Here is a 20402-nt window from a genome sequence, read left to right as displayed (position 1 = left end):
CCCCTGTGAGCGGAGCTCCCCTGGGCGCCTCTGTCCGTTCCCCCAGGACGTGGGCAAGGGCAGGGTGCAGGGCCGGGTCAGCTCTTTGCACCCTGAGCCCGCCTTGCAAGTGGTGCTTTTCACGGTTGGCAGGCGCTGGGGAAGGCTGCCTCCTGCTGGTCCCTGTAGACTTAAATTCTTGCTTTATGAGTTCAGCGGGGAGGCTGCAGTGAGCCCACCTGAGGTCACCTGGCTGGACAGAGGCCGTGTGCTATTAGAAGTGGTTTTAAAATTAAAGTACTTTATCCCCGATTTCAGAAAGTACTTTTTTTTGCGTTTTGCCGTGCTGGGGATTGGACCCAGGAGGCACTGAGCTGTGTCCTTGCCCCACTCCACCCTCCTTTTGCTAAGACAGGGTCTCACTGAGTTGCCCAGGCTGCCCTCGAACTTGGTCCTCCTGCTTCAGCTTCAAGCGTGCACCACCACGCCAGGCTGGGTGAGCGCTTTATTCCAGGCTTGGGTGTAGCTGGTTAGCGCGCAGAGTGGAGCAGGGTAATGATGCTGAGCCGTTAATCATTCAGGTTTTGAAAACAGTTGCCTGTCGTTTCCCTCCCTCACTGTCGCTGTGGAAAGTGACTCACCCTCCTGCCTCTGAAGCCGCACTTACCGGGACACGTCCTGGCTCAGCGAGAAGATAAATCATTTCCAGTGCAGCCAGTGGTTGCTTTTCAAAAGTAAAGAGCCAACCCGAGAGCAGTTCCAAAACACACACTGTCTCTCCCCTTCTCGGCCACAAATCTCGCTGTGGTCTTTGATCGCCTGTTTCGGAGAACTGCGGCCCATTTGAAGACCCGGTTCACCTCGGTCCGGGGGAATACAGTGTGTTTTTTGAAAGCTCCTTGGGGATTAGGTGCAGCTTGATTTCTCCCGGAGGTGGCTTTGAGCTCCTTCTATGGACTGTGTCCGTGATTAGGGAGTTTAGTCTAAACATCTGAGGAATCGTTACCTGCCAGGGGCTTTACCCAGCGCATACACCACTTTCCTGAGCTTGCGGCGAGGGCGGGAGGTATTAGCAGGTACTTAGAGTGTATCCGTCTTGCTGAGTGTTGATCCTGAGTTCCTGGTGTGGCTGTAGGCAGAAAGGAAGGAAGGAAAGAAGGGAGGAAGTAAGGAAGAAGGGAAGAAAAGAAGGAAGGAAGGAAGCAAGGGAAGAGAGAAGGAGGGAAGGAAGAGGAGGGGAAGACCAGGAAGCCCATGCCTGAGGCCAGAGGCTCCTCGCCTGGAGCCCTCCCTGGCTGCACTTGCGGCGGGGCTCTTCTGCGCTGCCCTCCTGCCCCTGTGCCTGAAAGCCTTGAGCTGTTACCTGCGCCTCTTCTGCAGTGCCCGCTGGGACGCGCCAGCCAGCCTGCTGGGCAGCCCTGGAGAGCGGCGCTCGTCCCCGGCTCTTCCTGCCACGAGGCTGGCTGAGCAGCGCTGCCCCAAACCTTCCGCTTCAGAGGGGGAAGCCAAGGCCGGGTCCCGCAGCACAGCGAGCGGGGGCTGCGTATTGATGAAGTGCCTGCTGTATACCAGGGCAGCGCACACAGTCAGACCTCAGGCTGCCCACTGGGTGGTGGCCGAGTTAATCTGTGCAGTGGGACCCTGACAGCCCCCATCGGCGGGGCCGCAGCTACCACGGGTTGCCTTGAATGCAGGCATCCGGCTGAGGGCAGCACAGCCCAGGCTGCCCTTGAACTCGCCCTTGCCCTTGAACGTGGCTTTTGCCCTTGAACTCAGCTCCTCCGAGACTAGCGGGGTGCGGTGAGCTCAGCCCTCGCCTGGTGCAGGACAAAAGCCATGGCCACTGGGGACTGGACCCTCGCATCCCCTCCGAAGACAGCTTGACCCCTGGGGCACTCGGTTGACTTCTGGACTGACTTCTGAAGTCCTCCAATTTCCCTTTCGTCACGAGGCTCATTTTCAGGAGGCTAATGACCAGGATGGGGATGAGCCGGCTGTCATCGCCCGCAGGACCGGGGAGACTGTGATTGGCAGGAGACTAATTTGAATCTCGAGCGCCCTCCGGGTTTCCCTGCAGATAAGACTCATTAAGACTGATTATTTTTCCTGGGCGCCCTTGCCCTTCCTCCCTCTTCCCTGCTCTGTCTTTGCGGCGGCGCAGGCCCCTCTGGCAGCGGTAATTGCGCTCGCTGACTCACGATGACAGCCCCGCTGTCGTCACACAGCTTTCGTTACCACCCCCATTACCGCTCCCCGGTAAGCCGAGCTCCGGCCTCAAGTTGCAGGAATCGTCCCAAGCAGCGCTGGGCCCTTGGCCTCCTGGCTGCAGGACGGAGACCCGGCCACAGCCAGCAGAGGGGGGCACCAGTGATTTCCGGAAAGGCTTGCGAATGTGACACGGGAGGAAGTGCGGTGACGGCCGCCCCTTGTGTTCCTGAATCCGTCTGGGCCTTGGAGAGGCCAGGTCTTTGCGGGGCGGAGAGGGCTGCTGGGCCCTCGGGAAGGGCCGGGGACGGAGCTGCGACCCAGTGTCTCGCCCGCAGTTGTTCCAGAACAGCCGTCTCCCTCCCTCCTCAGCCCCTGACATTCTCTGAACAGGGAGGTTTTTGTGACCCATGGCCCTGGGCTCCTGCTGGGGCTGCGGCCTCCTCCTTCCTGTCTCCTGGCTTCCTCCTCGGTGTCCGTCTGTCTGAATGCTTTTCCTCCACTCACCTGTCCCTCACGTGCCTCCCCATCAACATCTGCCTGAGTCGCCATCCTGCCTCCCTGCTCCCCCTGGGAAGGTTCCAGAAGCCTCCTTTCCCTCTGGTGGCTTCCTGCATTGCCTCCTGTGGAGCTGCCGTGTCATCCATGCTCCGCTCACCGGGATGAGGCTCCTGGTCTCCAGGTCCCAGTGCCTCGGGTGATGGAGACTTACAACAGGCTTTCACTGAGCACATCGCTGTGCTGGTCACTGTGTAGACAGCACTGCCTGTATCTCTCGCTCAGTCCTCCCACTGGCTCTGCGGCCCTGTTTTATAAGTGCAGAAATTTCGGTTCAGAACATGAAAGGTTTTTTCCAAGCGGCTCTCCGCTAGGGTGGTTTGGCCCCCAGAGGATATAGGACAGTATCTGAAGGCGGCTTTTGTTGTCACAGCTGGGGTGGGGGCTCCAGGGCTTGGCTCAGCTTCCGAGGTGCCCTGCCTGACTCTCGGATCAATTCTTGGGACACTGAGTACCCGTGACTCCTGCATGTGTGCAGCTGCTGGGGCTCGGGCAGTGCGCTAGAACACGCACTCCCTCATTCTGTGTTTCTGTGACATGGGTGGAAGCGCGGTGACCGCCACCCCTTGTGTTCCTGAATCTGTCCCACCTCGGGGAGACCTGGAGCAGGCAGCTGACCATTCCAGATCGAAGTGCCAATGGCCACATTCCTGAGTGGCAGCTTCCTGTCGCCAGGAGGGCTCTGCTGTAAGCTCAGTTCAGCCGCGTGTGGGTCAGGGAGGGCAGGTGTGGCCAGCCCTATCCTTCCCGAGTCTGGGCACTGGCTCCCCGGCTGATCATGGGCCTGGTCTTCTCCGTTAAGGTGGTCTCTGTGGCCATCCCTGGCCTCTGCACCCCCAGGATGCCCAGCCCATGCATGTGGCCAGGTGCCCCTCGGGCTTGGCTTCTCCAGGGTCGCTCAGTGCCTGGGAGACTCGCGGTGGCGCTGCTGGCTTTGAGCTCTGCACCAGCTGCCCAGGGCCAGGGGCTCTGACGTCCCCTTGAGGGCCTGCCCAGGGGTGAGCACGAATTGTGCAGGTTCAAGGCCAGAGAAATGTTTGGTGTAAAAATCATATCACTTGTCCGCTTGTAGGGAGTTTTTTAGGATAAATTCTGGCTTCCTTTGGTCCTGTTGTGAATGCAGGCGTGGCTGTAGCTGTGTTCGGTCTGGGGTTTTCTTAGCAGAGTGGTGGCCTTTCTGTCACCGAGTGACACCTTAACTCATCAAGTGACCCTGACCCCAGATCCTGCACCTCCCTGTGCATCTGGGGAGGCCTTGCTCCTTCTGCAGTGAGCTTCGTCCTGAGGTCCTGGGGAGCGATGTCCCCTGAGCACGGGAGAAATGCTGGTGGCCAGCATGAGCCTGGTCAGGATGGCAGGTCGGCCGCAGAATATTAAATATTTGAGCAAAGCTGAGCTTAGTCCTTAAACCTGAGAGTTAATTATCGCTGAAGTGAAAATCATCACACGGCGTGCAGTTAAAAATCTCGAACAGAGCAGAAACAATCCTTCGCTAGGAAACCGTGCTTCTCAGACGCTCTGTGGTGTTCTCTCCTGGGCGCCGGCTGGACTGTTGCCCGGCTGTGTCTGCGTGGGAGTGGCCCCTAGAACGGAAGCGTGTGGCGGGGTGTTGTTGTGTATCTGGTGACTGTTTTTCTCTAGATCGTGTACCGCAGGACTAAGGACGGGGACTCACCTTCAGGGTCCACCTTCGCTCACTGAAGAGTGGGTCACTGAACGGGAGTTGGAGACATTGTCCTTCCTGGGAGGCAGTGTCCTAGAGTGGGGACCAGGGTGGCCCGAGCCACAGGGGATGTGCAGCGCCTGTTACGTTGGCCCAGCCCCCACCCCAGGTGCGCAGGTGTGTCCCAGAGTCAGGGGTGGGCGGAAATCACGGTTTCTTTTTTTTTGCCACAGGAATGCGTTTTTTACTCGCATTTTGAACAATGGGTGTGTCTGCAGTTCTGGGAATTTGCTTCAAAGACATTGATGAAGTCATCAGAGGAGGCTGTGCTGGTCACAGCCCGCAGCCTCCTCTCCTCCCGCTGTGCCCAGGGAGGTGGGCGGAGTGGGCAGGTGTCTCTTCACCTGGGGCCTTTCCTGGTAGCTCAGCCAGGTGGGAGGGGCCGGGCTGGATCAGGGAGAGGACTTGGTGCCCAGAATCATGAGCCCTGGAGAAACCAAACAGAGCTAGAGGGGACTCCGCCGGGGAGGGGTCCCCAGGAATGGGGAAGAAGGAAGGGTGCAGGGACTGGATGGTGGAGGGACGGGGGCAGGGATAGGGACAGGACAGGGGTGTGCAGGGAGGCTGGGAGGCAGCTGGAGCAGGAGGACAGCTCAGACCTTTGCAGCATGAGCCCACCTGCCCACTTGGCCTTTCAGGTGCTGGGACAGCTTTAGGGCAGAGACACGGGAATCCTGGCCTTCGGGATGGATTTACAGCCTGGGAAACAGAGGCACTGGTCCGGAGCTCGCTCAGGATACCTCTGTCCCTGCAGTGGTGCTGTGGGATTGGGATGCTGGGCCCAGTGCGTTTTCAGGAGGTGGGACGCTGGGCAGGTGTAAGTTCCACACCAGTCCCTGGCCCGGCAGCTGTGTGACATTAGCCTGTCGGCGTCCATGTACCCATCGGTGCAGCCGGTGCTGAGACCTGCCCTGCAGGGAGGTTCCTGGTGATGGCACTGTGGCACTGGAGGAGAAGCTGCTGCAGAAGCCACCTGTCCAACAGCTGGGACTCCAGCGAGGCTCTGTGGCCCTGTCCTTTCCTCTGTCCATCTCTCCCTATGTCCATCTGCCTGGCTGTCCCCTGCAGCTCTGATGCCTGCCGGCTGCGGCTCCTGCTGATGTTCTGTCCTGGGGCTGTGTCGGGGGCCCTGTGCTGTTCGTGTGGCCTTGCCTGGCCCACAGCCACCTGGCACTTGGGTGCAGCCCCCCCATGTGGCCAAAGCTTTGGCTCTGGGTGCTGCCGAGGGGCCGGACAAGAGAGGGCTGGGATCTGCCTCAGTCTGCTCTGCCGTTGCCCTGTGTGTGTGCACGGGTGTGCATGGGTGTGGGTGTTTGCACGCGTGTGTGTCAGGAGGGTCTCTCGCAGATCTGGTTGGAGTTTTCCTGGTTGGGTGGGAGCCCTAGGTCTGGATGCAGCCTCAGCTTGGTGGGTGGGTGGCTGGCTGGCTGGATGGTCAGTGAGTGGGTGGAGGATGAAGGGATGGTTGGGTGGGTGAAGGGGTGGGTGAGTGAGTGGAGGCCCAGTGGGTGGGTGAAGGGCGGTTGAGGAGCATGTGTGTAGGTAGATGAGTGGGTGGAAGGTGGATGGATGGATGAGCGAGTGAGTGAATGGAAGGATGGTGGGTATTTGGATAAGCAGTGAGAGGTGGGTGTGTAGAAGATACCTGGGCCAGTGCGGAAAGTGTTTAATCATTTCTGATGGCACCTCCGCTTCCCCAAGCTCCGTAATCTCTCCCCGTGTGACCCATCTTCGTGCTTCCTGTTGTCTCAGCCTTCTGCCTGGAGCGCGTTTCGGGTTGCCTCTTCTTTATTAAGACGCGAGGTCCCTTCTTGTGTCGCGGTGTCCAGGGTTATGACTGAGCTCTCGGGTGGGCTTCGAGCTGTTGCCCGGGTTTGTGTGAGTGAGCCCACGTACCCTGCAGCACCGGTGCCCATTGTGATCCCGGGGCCCTGCCATCCACCCCTGTGCTTTCTCTGCTCCTTGTCAAGCATTAATCCTGCTGCAGCTTCCGGCCTCAAGGTGCCTTCTGTGCCCTGTGCCTGAGTTCTGCTCTTGCTGCCTTTGGAAATTCTAGTTTTTCTAGTTCGAACCTCTTAGCCATTTCTTAGACTAGGAGAGGATCATCTTTTTATTTGCTTAAACACTTAAGTTGGCAAAGCTCCACCTGCCCTTCCCCCGTGGGGGTGCCTCCTGGCCCTCCTGGCAGTTGGGTGGGGGGATGGGCAGAGTGTGCTTTCTGCCCACCTGGGCCAGGCCCTGTGGGTCTCTGTCCCCTCTCCTGGGCCACCTGCAGGGTATTTGAGTGACTTCCTGAGCCAGCCCCACCTCTATGCCCCCCACGCCCTCCCTGATGAGGCCCAGGCTGTCTGTCTGTCTGCCTCCTTGTTCTCATAATCAGCCGCATACCCAGCCCTGGTCCCTCCCTGTTGCAAGTGGGCTGTGTGCCTGAGTCCCGGGAAGCTGGGGCATTTCAGGGGCCCAGCATTCCTCAGGCCCAGGGGTGGTGCCACTGGTAGAACCAGCCATGGTCTCTGGGCAGGCAGGGCAGTGTCCTTTGGCCACAAGGCTAGTGTGGACAGATGTCCGATGACAGGGATGTGTGTGAGGTCGCCTGGGCTGCTGGGAGCTGGTTTTTTGTTTGTTTGTTTTGTAGGATCCGTCTCAGGTTGTTCTCTGTGTGTCTCTGCAGTGCCAGGGGCTGTGTCCAGAGCCCTTACACTGAACTACATCCCCAGCTCTGTTTTTATTTTGAGACAAGTTCTGGTTAAATTGATAAATTGCCCAGGCTGAGCTTAAACTTGCAGTCCTCCTGCCTCAGCCTCCTAGAGTGCTGAGATCATAGGCGTGTGCCACCATGCCCGGCAGAGCTCTTGTTTTTGCGGCTGAGAATGCTCCTGGGGCTGGGGATGCAGCTCAGTAGTAGAGCACTTGCCTAGCCAGGGAGAGGCCCTGGGTTCAATCCCAGCAGTGCCAAAAATGTTTTCTGTTGCATCTCCCCAGCGTTTCTCCTGGGGGCTTTGCCCTTGCAGCTGTGGTGGCAGGCTGAGACCCAGCCTCCCCGCCCCCCCCCGCCGGGTGCAGAGCTCGTGGCGTGCCCCATGCATTATTGAGCTGAGCTATCCGGTTGCTCGGTGAACCTCACCCTGGCGCAGGCGGGGGTGCTGGCCGTTGTGGGGTATGGGTGGGAGGTGGGCAACCTTTTCCAGGCTCAAGAACGACTCTGAGAGCATTTGTCCCTGTGCTGAATGCTGGGCTGTCAGGGGAACGCCAAATTCACTCTGAACGTGAGAGCCCCAGAAAGGAGAGATAAAGTGAAATGCCCGTAGTACACAACTCGGGGACGTTTATTCCGCTTAACAAGGAGCTGTATGAGAAGATGGAAGGCCTGGTGCTAAGTGTGATGCCAAGGATTGACATAAAGTAAGATAACTTAAGAATTACAAACCGCCAGGGTGTGGTGGTGCCCACCTGTAATCTCAGCACTCTGGAGGCTGAGACAGGAGGATCACCATGAGTTCAAGGCCAGCTTGGGCTACATAGTGAGTTCAAGGCCAGACTGGGCTATACAGTGAGACCCTGTCTCGAAAACAAACAAAAAAAGAACTATAGACCATAATGGTGCCTGTTTCTCCAGCACTGCGCTGGGGAGGTGGTGGCCTGCGGATGGCTGGCCAGAGCCCCAGAAGTCGGGGTCCCCAGGGTGGCCAGCCAGCCACGTGTGGGTCTGGAGGAGCATCAGTGGGGGACGGCAGGTACCACCAGGTGGCTGGCAGACACTCGCAGACCCTCACACACACACATACACACGCGCACACACACACACACACACACACACACGCACGCACACACACGCGCACACACACGTGTTTCCCGTGCTGCCGGAATCCGGCACAGGAAGGTGCAGGTCTGAGACTCTGGGGATTAAGTGCAAGCGTTAATCATCTTCAGGAACCGGGGATCCTGGCATTTCCTGACTTCCTCCCACAAGCATTTGCCGGTGCCGGGCTTTCCTCGGATGCCCCCTCCTTGCATGTGCTCATGCAGGCTTCTGCACACACGAGGCCCCTACTGGGTGCCCTGCCCTGTGTTCTTAGACCCTGCGCTGCACCCCTAGAGTCTGGAAGAAAGAGGGGAGCACACCACCTCCAGGGGTGTATGGGGGAGCAGGGGGCCACGCTCCAGGCAGCAGAGACTCTAGGTCCTGCTCAGGAGGCCCCAGAGCTGCCCAGGGCACCTGCCTCAGAAGAGGGGACACGGTGGGCTCTGGGCCCCGGGGAACCAAGGGCAGAGACCCCCAGAGGACCTGAGCGGTCACGGGTGGGTTTCCCTGCCCTGGTGGGGGACGGCCGCAGGCACTCAGGGCCTCTGGGGTGACTTGGATGCTGACACCCGGAGGAGGGGGTGGTGACAGGCAGGACGGGCCTGTGTGAGACAGGGTCGTCGTGGAGGGGGGGCTTCTGAGCCAGCGGGACCAGTGGGTTTTGAGATGCGTTGCCACATGGTGTGCAGAGGCCGTTGGTACGTGAGCGGCTGGGTTTGGTGGGGGTTCAGGGCTGCCCCGGGCGCTATGACGTTGGGGTGGCTCTGCGGTGAGTGCGCAGGACCCCGGGAGATGGTCGGGGTGGAGGGGCACAGTGGGGGGCAAGGAGAGCGGTGGCTGCGAGACCTCAGCCTGCACGGATGGGGCGACCCTGCTGGGTGGGGCCCCCGAGGAGAACTGGCTTGTGGGAGCCTCCAGACAGCAAGGGGAGAGGGGTTGGCCGCGGGGGTGAGGGGTCCGCTGCACGCCTCCTCTGGCGCAGTGGGACGAGAGCGCCCGGGGTGGAGGCCCGTCCCTGAGGAGTTACCGAGCAAAGGGGCGCCCTCAAGGAGCAGCCCTGCAGTCTGGGCACTGTGCTTGCGAGGGCCGCAAGGTGCCGTGGTTGTGCCTTGGCGCAAGCACAGGGTCGCTCTGGTGGATTAAGCCCGTGTCCACACGGCGTGCGGCTTCACGCAGACGTAGTCTTCCGGATGTAAGGAGTTTGAGCTCGTGGGAAGAGATCATCGTGGACGTAGGGTGGACCCCAGCTCAGTGGCTAGTGTCTTCACAGGAGAAAGGACGGGGGGGGTTGACTCAGGGAAGACAGCCGTGATAGGCGCAGAGCCGGAGAGCGGATGACAGGGCCGCAAGCCCAGGACGCGGGCGCCACTGCCCTGGAACCTCTCGGAGACCCCTTGGTGGCCGACTCTGGCTGCAGAACTGTGAGAGGTGAGCTGTGAACTACGTGTCTGTAGTTTTAAGGTCCTGGTTCGTGGCCATCTGTCATGGTGGCCCAGGACGCAGGTGGGCTCCTTACCAAAAACAGGAGAAAGAAGCAAGGCACATTCCGTAACAACCAGGCAGCAACCTCTCAGAGACTTAGGAGCTGTCGCAGCAGAGGGACAGGAGTGCTCCCTGCCGGGCTCAGTGTGACCTTTCTGAGAGACACATCAAAGGCAGCGTGAATCCATTGTCCCTGCTGAGGACCCCCGGGAGTGGGTTTGTCGTCCCCTCTTCCAGGATGGCCTGAGACCCTGGGGAGGTGGGCATGAAGCCCTGGCTGCATGGACGACAGCTGCCCTCCCCAGCCAGCCTCCTTCCTCAGGCCATAGAGAGATCCTGGGCTCTGGGACAGGAAGTGGCCCAGTGCTCAGGTGCAAGGTCCAAGGGCGCCATGTCACCGTCGGAGGCCCTGGCAGGGCTGGAATGCGCAGGAGCTGATGGGGTGTGGGCTGGGCTTGCTGTCCCCCGGGAAGTTTGAGCAGGAGCCCAGTCCCCTGCTCTGGCGCTCTGGGGCAGTGTGGCGGGCAGCCTAGGGCCTCCGTCTGTCCTTGCAGTTGGGAGCAGAGCACTCATATGACCTCTTGTCCTCTCAGGGTGACTTTGTTTCCCAGGAAGGGCTGGGCTTGGCCGACAGTCAGCTGACTGGGCCCAACCAGCTTTGAGTAGGAAGAGACAATTTGACAAGTCTGAAGGAGGAGAAATACAGCTTAGGCCGCAGGCTTCAAGTGAACGTGCATAATTTACAAGGGCTGCAGGCTGCCAAGCAGGAGGCAGGAGCACATGCTTGTACGTGTGTGTGCGCAGTGCACATGTGTGCCTGTGTGTGTGTGGATATGTGCATGTGAGGGTGTGCATGCGAGCATCAGCGTGTGGTGGGTACAGGATGTGGGGGTGTGAATGTCTGTGGGTATGAGTGTGCACATGTGTGCATGAGCATGGGTGTGTGTGTGCTGTGTACAAGGGTGGAGGTGTGGCTGAGAGGCTGAGGTGTGAGTGTGTAGGTGTGGGTGTGTGAACGTGTGCATGCGGATGAGTCTGCACGTGAGACCATGGGTATGTACACAAATGGGAGGGCGAGTTACAGTGCGTGTATGTGTGATCGGGTGCATGCACAGTGGGAGGTGTGGTGTGTGGATGCCTCGGGTCCCCTTGCCCAGCCAGATGGGTGCTCGGGAAAGGCTGGGTGGCACCGGGAGAGGAGGGGACACAGCCTGGGCAGAAGCTGTGCTTGTCTGTGGTGATGGTCACGTGGTTTAGAATCAGTCCCTTAGGAGCTCCAGTGGTGAAATTGGTTAGTGCGAGGTAATTATGCAAAACAGCCCCTTCAGCTCCTCAAAAACGAGGCTGCTGGAGGCGCCCCTGGGTGTCCGGAAGTCCTAAGATCTGCTGAGACAGCCTGGGGAGCAGCTTCCCTGAACCCCAGAAGCACGGCTGGGCAGGCAGGGGATGCTGGCCTGGCCCCTAGAGAAGCCGGCATTGGGCCCGCTGTGTTCCCCGGGCCTGGCCCTGCCGCGAGGGCCCCTCACTGCACAGGGGGCAGCTGCTGGGGCTGGGGACCCTTGGGGTGTCTGAGTGCAGCGTCAGCAGCACCTGAGCCTCAGTCCTGCTGGGTACTGGGTGCGCTGTGGTACCCCACCACCTCCTGTTTCTGTCTTTTCTGTGTATCAAAATTGGCAGTGAGGTCTGCAGTCCTCCTCAGCCCCTGTTGTCCTGTATGAGTCCCCTGGTGTGGTGTTCGAATCCCACCGGCTCCAATGTGGAAGCCTTGCTTTGCTGCGCAGCCTCCTTTGCCGGGGCTGGTGACGGTTAGCCGAGGTTGTGCGGTGGGGCTGTGGTGGGATCGGTGTCCTCCAGGGACAGGCAGAGCTGGCTGTGCTGGCCTGGGGCGCTGGAGGGAGGCAGCTGGTGTCCCTCCCTGACCGACCCCGGGAGAGGCCTAAAGCTCCCCACCACGGGCGGGGTCGGGCCTTGGGAAGGCACCAGCGTGTGGCACTGCCTCTGCCAGGGGCCCCGTAGCAGAGGGAGAGCCACGTGGGAGTTGAGACCCGGCTGTGCAGGGTCAGCACGAGAGACAGTGGCAGGGCAGGCCCTGCGGTGGGGGGCCCAGCCCGGGGTGCTTGTGGCTTGTGCCCGAGTGTTGGGCCAGCCCTGCTGTGGCCAGCAGTGACCAGGCAGGGGGACATGGGAGCAGGAGACCTTCTGTCTGAGCCGGGGCAGCCCCTTGTCCGGCCTGCAGGTTTGGGGTCAGATCCTGCATGTGTCCTGGCGTTTGGGGAGGACAGAGACTCAGTGTCCTGACACCCTAGGGGAGGCCTTCCAGGGGGCTTTGAGGGGCCCAGTGACCCCCGCCGTGGGCCACCAGCAGGCGCCGTCCTTCCCTCTGCACTTGACTCTGCCGGGCCTGCAGAGGCCCAGGGGCTGGGGTGCTGCACGGAGTCACGGCCTCGCAGCCGGGTCCCCTTTGTCCTCCCACCGGCTCCCCCTGGCCTCCCCGTCACCTCTCACCTTTGTCCCCCAGGGGAGCACTGCCAGGTGAACGCCCGCTCCGGCCGCTGTGCCAACGGCGTGTGTAAGAACGGAGGCACCTGCGTGAACCTGCTCATCGGCGGCTTCCACTGCGTGTGCCCCCCGGGCGAGTTCGAGCGGCCCTACTGCGAGGTCAGCACGCGCAGCTTCCCGCCCGAGTCCTTCGTCACCTTCCGCGGCCTGCGCCAGCGCTTCCACTTCACCGTCTCGCTGGCGTAAGTGTGCGTCCGCGTGCGCACGGGTCCTCGCGGGGGCCACGCGCTGGGCACGGTGTAGGCATCCTCTGAGGGGGGCTCTGGTAGGTGCTGCCCGCAGTGGGGCAGTCCCGGGACCCCAGGCCGTGTAGCGGAGGGTGAGAATTTCATCTGTGACAGTGGACAGGGAGCAAGCGAGGCCCAGCGTCCCTGTCCTCCCACCTGCCAGCTGTGGGCATTGCTGGCCAGGAGGGTGGGAAAGGGACCCTGAGTCGGAGAAGGCCTCCCTGGCCAGCCACCTGGTCGTCTCACCACGAAAATGCAGGCTGCTTGTGGGCTGTGGTTATTTTATTTTCATACACACACCCAGGAAAATTAAGATTTAGTTAAATTTTTAAAATCAGCCAGGCATGGCGGCCCACACCTGTAATCCTAGCACTTGGGAGGCTGAAGCAGGAGGATCACCATACATTTGAGGCCAACCTAGGCTATATAGTCAGTCGAAGGCCAGCCTGAACCACGTAGCGAGACCCTGTCTCAAACAAGGAGTGAAACGAAAAATCATTCCAGTTTACGAACTTCCTTCTCATGTGACTTAGCAGAGCAGGGTGGGCTCCTGTTTGGGGGCTTGATCAGTGTTTGGGTGACTCGCCAGCACCCTGTCCTCTGTCCTTGGAGTGGCCACCCGCCCAGCACAGCCCCGGCCATCACCCGGCCTGCTGAGCACCTCGTCCCTGCTCCATGCGGGGTGCTGCCGTGGACCCCGTCCCTCCGTGTCCCCTGTGGCCTCTGGGAGCGCTGCCCACCCTCTCGGGAGGAGCCTGTGCCTCCTCGTCACACACGGCAGCAGGTGCCAGCTGAGCTGGTCGTGTGTGATTCTGGCCTGTTTGTGCCCCTGGCCGCCAGCCTCGTGGGTGTGGCGGCAGCCTGCAGTCACGTGCATTCCGGTGACATCGGCCCCACTCGACTGCAGGAGTTGATCCAGAAGGTGACCAGAAGTCCTGGTGCAGGAGGGTGACACGGGAGCGAGCGAGAGCGCTGGAGGCCGCCGAGGGAATCTGCTGCCTCCCGACACAGAGAGAGCAAGGGGAAAGTAGTCATGTCTGCCGGGTGCGCTACAATCCAGCACTCTGGGAGGCTGAGGCAGGAGGATCAAAAGTTCAAGCAAGATCTTCTCTCAAAATTTAAAAACAAAACAAAACAAAACAAAACCAGGCTTGAGCTGTAGCTCTGTGTGCCCGCCCTGGGTTATTCCCCAGGACTGAGAAAAAAGAAAGTAGTAACGCTTAGAAGTCGTCTGCAATGCAGTGCGACACGCTTGTTTGTCAAATCGAGTCTTCACAGGGTTCTTTTATGCTTCGCAGTTTACAGGCCGCTCCCTTGTGCCTGGCTGACTTCAAAGGCCCAAGCATGGCCAGTGCTCCCAGGCTCCCTGGGAGGAGGAGGAGGAGGAGGAGGAGGAGGAGGAGGAGGTGGCGGCACCTGGGGCTCTGGTCAAGGGGGAGGGGCAGGTCCCAGGAGCTGTGGGGCCTTGCGCCCCAGGCTGGGCGAGGGCCGTGCAGGGCTTTGTCTGGGCGGCTTCTCTCCCAGTCCTTCTCCGCTTTCCAGCTTCTGTGTGCCGAGTGCGCTGCTCCAGTTGGGCGGGCTCTGTGCCCAGCACCTCCCAGCACCTCCGTGCCCAGGTCCCCGGCTTTGTCCTTTCCTCCTGCTTCCCCGGGTGCCCGGCCTCCGCTTCTGTTTCCCGCCTCCCCTCGCTGGGCTGGATGTGTCCTTCTGTCCCCCGCTCCCTCCCGCCTGGGTCTACAGAGAACCGTGGCCAAGGGACACCGCTGTGTCCTGCAACCAGCAGGCACTGAGGGCTCTGGCCTTGCTCCAGGGCCCCGCCCCGCCTGAGCTGTGCCCACAGCTCTGTCAGTGTGCGGTGGCTTCGGGGTCCACCCTCACCCCGGTGCTGTGCTGGGGACACGGGGGTCACAGAACTAGGTGGGACCCGTGGGCTTTGTGACCTTGGGGAAGAGGCCAAGGTCAGCTGCTCGGGCCCAACTCGCTCTGACCTGCTACAGGGCACTGTCCCGGGAGAGTCCCCGTAACCCCGGTGATGTGCAGCACCAGGGCCTCTGGATCTGGGGGTGCGGGGCCCTTGGTGTTCCAGGGGAGCTAAGACCCCACTGGGCCGTGTCAGGGTTTCTGAGCTGCCGGCTCCCTTTTTGTTCCTTGAATGCTTAAAGCTCTGACAGCCCAAGCCCCGCTGCCCTTCATACCCCGTGCGTTCATAAGCGCCTCCTTACAGACCCGAAGATGGTCCGGCCGGCTCTGCGAGTCCCAGCCCCGCCCCTAGAGCATCATTTTTTCCCATAATAGATGCAGAAGCAGGATAATTTCAGACATAAATCTAGCGATGTTTCGAGCTGACCAGGCAGGTGCAGTTCAGCTGCAGTGAGGCAGGGAGGTACACTTGGGCTGCCCCTGAGGTTCTGCACACCAGGGAAGATTGTAACTGCTGAGGGAGCAGCAGGTGCAAAGGTACTGGGATCACTTCAACCCGTGTTTGGGAGCAAAAGGTGCTAATTTGGCTGGAGTGAAATGGTGGGGACAAGAGGAGGCCTCAGGTGGTCCTTCCGCACCAGTGTCCTGTGAGCAGGTGCCAAGTCCCTGTGCCCTGGTGCCCATATGTGGGCACATTTCTAGGAGGCAAATTCCCACTTCCTGTGTTTGCTGTCCCAGCACGTCTCTGGTTGGTTCACCGGCTGCATGTCACATTCTCAATCCTCGTGTACCCACAGTTGTTCATGTCCTACAGGAGTTGTCACCCAAGTCCTCCAGGGCTTCTGGTTTGCAAATCAGGTCAACTCCCCACATTAAGAAAGTGCTAGGACCAGAATCTTTGCTGAGCTGGGCCCTGTGACACCCTCCTGGCCCAGCCGCTCCCCTCGGGTGGGCAGGGGCCGGCCGTCGGTGACAGGCTTCCCCTGCCCGCAGGTTCGCCACGCAGGAGCGGGACGCGCTGCTGCTCTACAACGGCCGCTTCAACGAGAAGCACGACTTCATCGCGCTGGAGGTCGTGGGCGAGCAGGTGCAGCTCACCTTCTCGGCAGGTAGGCCCCCGGTCCCCTCCCCGCGCTCCTCCCGCCTGCAAGCCTCTGAACCCTGATTCTGCATCCCGGATCAACCCCGGAGGGAACCCAGCACTCACAGAGCCATTCACGGCAGTGTTCATAGCGTGGAGAAGAGAAGGCGGCCTCTGTTTTCAGACTGGGGAATCCTTACGTAAAGTGTGGTGCAGCTGGAGACTCATTTCCTTCCTCTGCACTGCGGCTGGGGCCCAAGGCCTCTGTGCGTGCCAGGAAGGGCTTTCCCCGGCCTCGGCCCCAGGGCTGTGCCCTGAAAATGCTGGGAGGGCCGAGCACACGGGCTGGAGCCAGCGAGGTTGCTGAGCAAGCCGTCCGGGGGCTTCAGCTTCCGCATCTGGGCTTTTCCTGCCACAGGGGGTGTCAGTCAGCTTTCTGTGCCAGGGAGAAAAGTACCCGGGATAAACAGCATAGGAGAGGACAGGTCCAGGCCCAGGATAAACAGCGTAGGAGAGGAAAGGTCCATCCCGGGATAAACAGCGTAGGAAAGGAAAGGTCTAGGCCTGGGATAAACAGCGTAGGAGAGGACAGATCCAGGTCTGGGATAAACAGCGTAGGAGAGGGAAGGTCCAGGTCTGGGATAAACAGTGTAGGAGAGGAAAGGTCAGGCTGCTTCACGGTTTCAGTCCAAGGCACTGGCTGGGGTGAGGCGATGCGGGACCTCATGCGGCTGGGAGCACAGCGCTAGGGGAAGCCAGGTCCCGGGGTCCCTCCAGGGACAGCCGCCCTTTGAGCCACTTCCTCCACCAGGCCCTGCCCTTAAAGGGCCGCTGCCGCCCCATAGCACTGGGGGCTCACACCGCGGGCTACACTTCCACCCCGCGCTGTAGCAGGCGATCTCAGGGCTGAGTCAGCAGGTGATCGGGAGGTTCTGTCCCTGGAGCCCTGTGGGCCTCGTGTGTGTAATACCAGCAGTCGGCTGGTTTCCCACCTGGGGAGAAGACACAGCAGGCCAGAACACTGGCGGACTGTACCAGGAGAGGTGGCCTCGGCCCGCCAGGCCCAGGAGGGGACGCCGCGCCGCTCTGTTCTAGGGTGGCTTGCTGGGGATGGTGTCCCTGCTGGGCCCTGTCCTCTTGTGCATGTGGAGCGCCTCCTTTTCCCCTGCTTGACCAGGACCTTGTGCCAGACCCTCAAGGAGGTTCCAGAAATGCAGATTCCAGGCACCACCCTGGCGCCACAGGAGCAGAGCGCCCTGGGGAGAATGCCCTAAACACCCCAAACCAAGATGTACGAGTCGGGTGCACCGGGACCTCACCATGTAGCCTACTGTGTTACGGACTTTAAAAGGCCAGGCACAGTGGTGCACACCTGTAATCCTAGCACTCTGGGAGGCTGAGGCAGGAAGATCATAAGTTCCAGGCCAGCCTGGGTAACTTAGGGAGCCCTTGTCTTAAAAAAATAAGAAAGGGCTGGGGATATAGCTCAGTGTGAAGGCCCTGGTTCAGTCTCGACACTGCAAGCAGAAGAACTGGAAGAAAAGCAGCAAAGGTGAGGGAAAGGCACGTGACACGGTGAGTGAGCCAGGACGAGGCAGGTACACTGTGGGTTGGTGCGGGCATCCAGGGCTCCCTGCAGGGAGAGGACGCTTGGCACCCCGTGAGTGTCCCTTCTTCGCGCTGTTTTACATTTTTCACATTTAAAAAGTGATCAAGAATTACTTTTGTAATCAGAAAAGCAAAGCAGGCTGGGGATACAGCTCAGCGGCACAGCGCCTGTCTGGCAAGTGCGAGGTCCTGAGTTTGATGCCCGACACAAAAAAAGAAAAGAAAAGCAGAGCAGTGGCCATCAGGGGGACTGTGCCCCAGTGGCTGGGTGCCTGCGACTTGCTCCTGCCGGAGGGGTGACCCCTGCCGGCCAGACCGTGTTGGGCTGCAACCTCGCTGTGGGTGGGGCCTCCTTAGGTGCCTTGGGGGCGGGGCCCCAGCCCCTTGTGTCCTCCGTCCTGCAGCACCGGAGCTCCCATAACCTGTGCTCGCTTTGCACCTCCCTCCCGTCAGGTGAGACCACGACCACCGTGACACCGCAGGTCCCCGGGGGCGTGAGTGACGGGCGCTGGCACTCGGTGCAGGTCCAGTACTACAACAAGGTAGGACGCTGTCCTGAGCCTCCTGCCCCGGGGCAGGCAGTGTGGGGGCCCTGCTGGCTTTCCCATCCTGGGACCCTGATACCGAGTCGTTCAAATCCACATGGGAAAAAACCAGGAGTCATTGAGGGAGCGAGCGGCCATGAAGCGGACCCAGCAGTGCCCTGCCCTGGGCTGGGAGCTGGATGCCTGCAGCTGCCACGGCTGGAGTCGTCCCGGGGAGGGTGCCAGGCCACCTGTGAAGCCCCAGGGCCATACTGTGCACCGGTGCCCGGGCATCTCTGGGGAGGGCCTCGTGGGCAGCTTCTCCTTGCCGTTTATCAGCCACCGAGGCAGTGTGCTCCGGGTTTTGCATGAGAAGGCTTCCTGGGCCTGGTTCCCTGCTGGGATGCTCTGGTGCCTTGGGTCAGTGCTGGCCTCCCTGCCCCTCACTGAGCCTAGCTGCAGCCCAGGGCCTCCGCAGTGCTGGACAGCAGAAAGGCCTCCTCTGTGAGGCCTGGATCTCCAGGAGGACCTTGCCTGAGGTGACACGGTGGACATGGGGCCCCCACCCCAGCCGGGGCTGAGGGCCCAGGGCCGGCCTTGCCTGTTGCCCTGTCACTGTCCTTCCCAGAGCCGCCCCCACGTCTGCCCTGCACTTCCCATGGTCCTCCGTTGCCCCCGACAGGCTGCAAGAAGCCATGACCGGTACGGTGACCACTGCTCTTGTCCTGCGTCCCCGCTGGGGGAGCCGTCCCATGGCTTGGGCAGTGGGTGCTGCGCCTGTGTGGCCGGGGAGGGGAGAGGAGGCCCTCAGAGGGCTGAGTGTGCCTGGGGGGCAGACTGGCAGGGTGGCCGGGGCCCTGGTCGGGAGCCTGCCCTGCTGTGGCGATGGTTCCGTCCAGCTGTGGGGTGCGGTCAGCAGGGCACAGCTGCCCGACGAGTGCAGGGTGGGGGCTCCGCCAGCTACCCCCGTCCGTCTGGTCCTATTTCTGGGCAGGAAGGGCAGCCCCACGGCTTTGGGGGCAGGGCCACCCTGTGAAGGACGCCCACCTGCTGTTCACCTGCCCCCATCCCTGGGCTGGGTGGGGTCTGAGGTGTGGTTTTTTCTTTCCACACCGTTTGCAGCGGCCTCTTTCCCGTTTCAGCTGCTCTAGAGAATGGTGCTCCTCTTTTGGGTCTCCCCAGGGCCCCCCACGCGAATTTCTACCCCATGACGAGCCCTTTAGGTTGGGTGGTTCCAGCTGTCCTCTGCCACCCAGGAAGGTCCTCTGCATGCAGCGCCCAAGGGACAACCACTCCCTCTGGGTGCCTGGAGGGGACACCCAGCTCCTGTGCCTTGGGAGGGCGAGGCCGGTCTTGTGTCCCCCAGTGAGGGCTGCAGTCCCCGAGTGCAGTGGCAGCTCTGTCTGATGTCAGGGCCGGGCTCTGCCCCAGAGAGCAATCCGGACAGACAGGCGAGGCCGCTCCAAGTGCTCTGTCCGTGTGTCTGGACGTTTCCCTGGGGCTGGCAGGATGACAGGGACTCATGGGGGCAGTAGAGCGACACCACGACCGAGGACCAGCGTGAGGGTCCGTGATCGCGTGAGTCAGATAGGTCCTGGTTTTGTCCTGATACTGCACAAACTCTTAAAGGAAAAATGAGCCCCGAGAGGGACGCCACCTCAGAGCCCCGGCCCTTCTCAAACGCTCTGGCAGCTGGAGGTGGACGTTGCCAGCAGGCTGAGCACCCAGGTGGGTGAGGCCTTGGGGACAGGCGGAGGGGCTATGGGCCTGTCCGTTGTGAGGTTCAGGGACCACCGCCACCAGGGGCTTTGTGCTGGGGCTGAGGGGCGGGAGGGAGGTGATGCTGCCAGGGCCTCCGCGCCAGAGGCGACAGCAGCAGCCGGCAGCCTGTGCCCTGGCCGGGGGCACCCACGTGGACACGTCAGCCCAGGTGCTGCCTCACCATCCTGCACCTGCCCTCCCTTTCTACCTCCAGGGTTGTGCAGAGGCGTGAGCTCGCCACATGCTGGCCACTGGGCGGTCCCTTGGGCCGGGTAGCCAGGGCGGGTCAGCAGGAAGGGGAGAATCTCCGGAAGCCATGCTTCCGTTTCCAGGGCCGAAGGGCACTGTGGGTGTGGAGCGATGCCCTGAGGGCAGGATTAAGCCCCTCCGAAGCAGCCTTTCTGGCCAGAGGGTATTTTGCTTCCTTCCGAGCGGGCCTGGGTGGGGCTGAGTGGGCGGGACCGTGGGGACCACTGGTAGGGATGACAGCCTCCGTCTGCTGGGGGGGGGGGGGGTGTAGGGCTGTGTCTTCTGCCCCGTGGTGGCTCTGACAAACACACGCAGGGACACTCTTCACTGCTTGGGGCCACCTGGCCCAGCAGGACTCGGGGACACACAGTTCCCAGGGAAGGAAGGAGGCCGGATGCAAGTCAGGGTGCACAGGAGGGATGGATGTGCGCCGCCTGCCCTGGGAAGGTCTCTGTAGCGTCATCGATGCCGTCCCTGGTTCTTCCCCTGGCAGCAAGAGTGGGTGACCTCGGAAGAGCGGGTGACCTTGGAAGATGCCGAGAGGAGGTGGCATTGGGACAAGATGATTTGCAGAGAACTGGCTGGGGCTTGGGTGGGCCTGACGTCTCCAGAGGACAGAGGGGCATCCCTTCCCCCAAGCATATCCACCCCCCAGAGCTGCCTCCCTCGTGATCACCCCCTCCGCTCCGTGCACCCACCTGCACTGGGGTGCTTGGATGCTTAG

General features: G+C 61.1%; 1 protein-coding gene across 2 annotated transcripts in view; it reads left to right on the top strand.

Annotated features, from left to right (window-relative positions):
- Positions 1–20402, top strand: part of Celsr1 (cadherin, EGF LAG seven-pass G-type receptor 1) — a gene marked incomplete at its 5' end in the record, with an annotated part of 105931 nt that overhangs the window by 42749 nt on the left and 42780 nt on the right. For both annotated transcript variants that reach the window (XM_013511387.1, XM_013511386.1), the window contains 3 exon segments: positions 12268–12490; positions 15449–15564; positions 17598–17686. In XM_013511387.1, coding sequence (XP_013366841.1) covers positions 12268–12490; positions 15449–15564; positions 17598–17686 — 428 coding nt within the window.

The sequence above is a fragment of the Chinchilla lanigera genome, unplaced genomic scaffold (genome assembly GCF_000276665.1).
Source record: "Chinchilla lanigera isolate Chin_1 unplaced genomic scaffold, ChiLan1.0 scaffold00012, whole genome shotgun sequence".
In the NCBI taxonomy this organism is placed as follows: Eukaryota; Metazoa; Chordata; class Mammalia; order Rodentia; family Chinchillidae; genus Chinchilla; species Chinchilla lanigera.
Note: the sequence above shows the minus strand (reverse complement) of the source record. Positions and strands in the feature narration are given on the sequence as shown.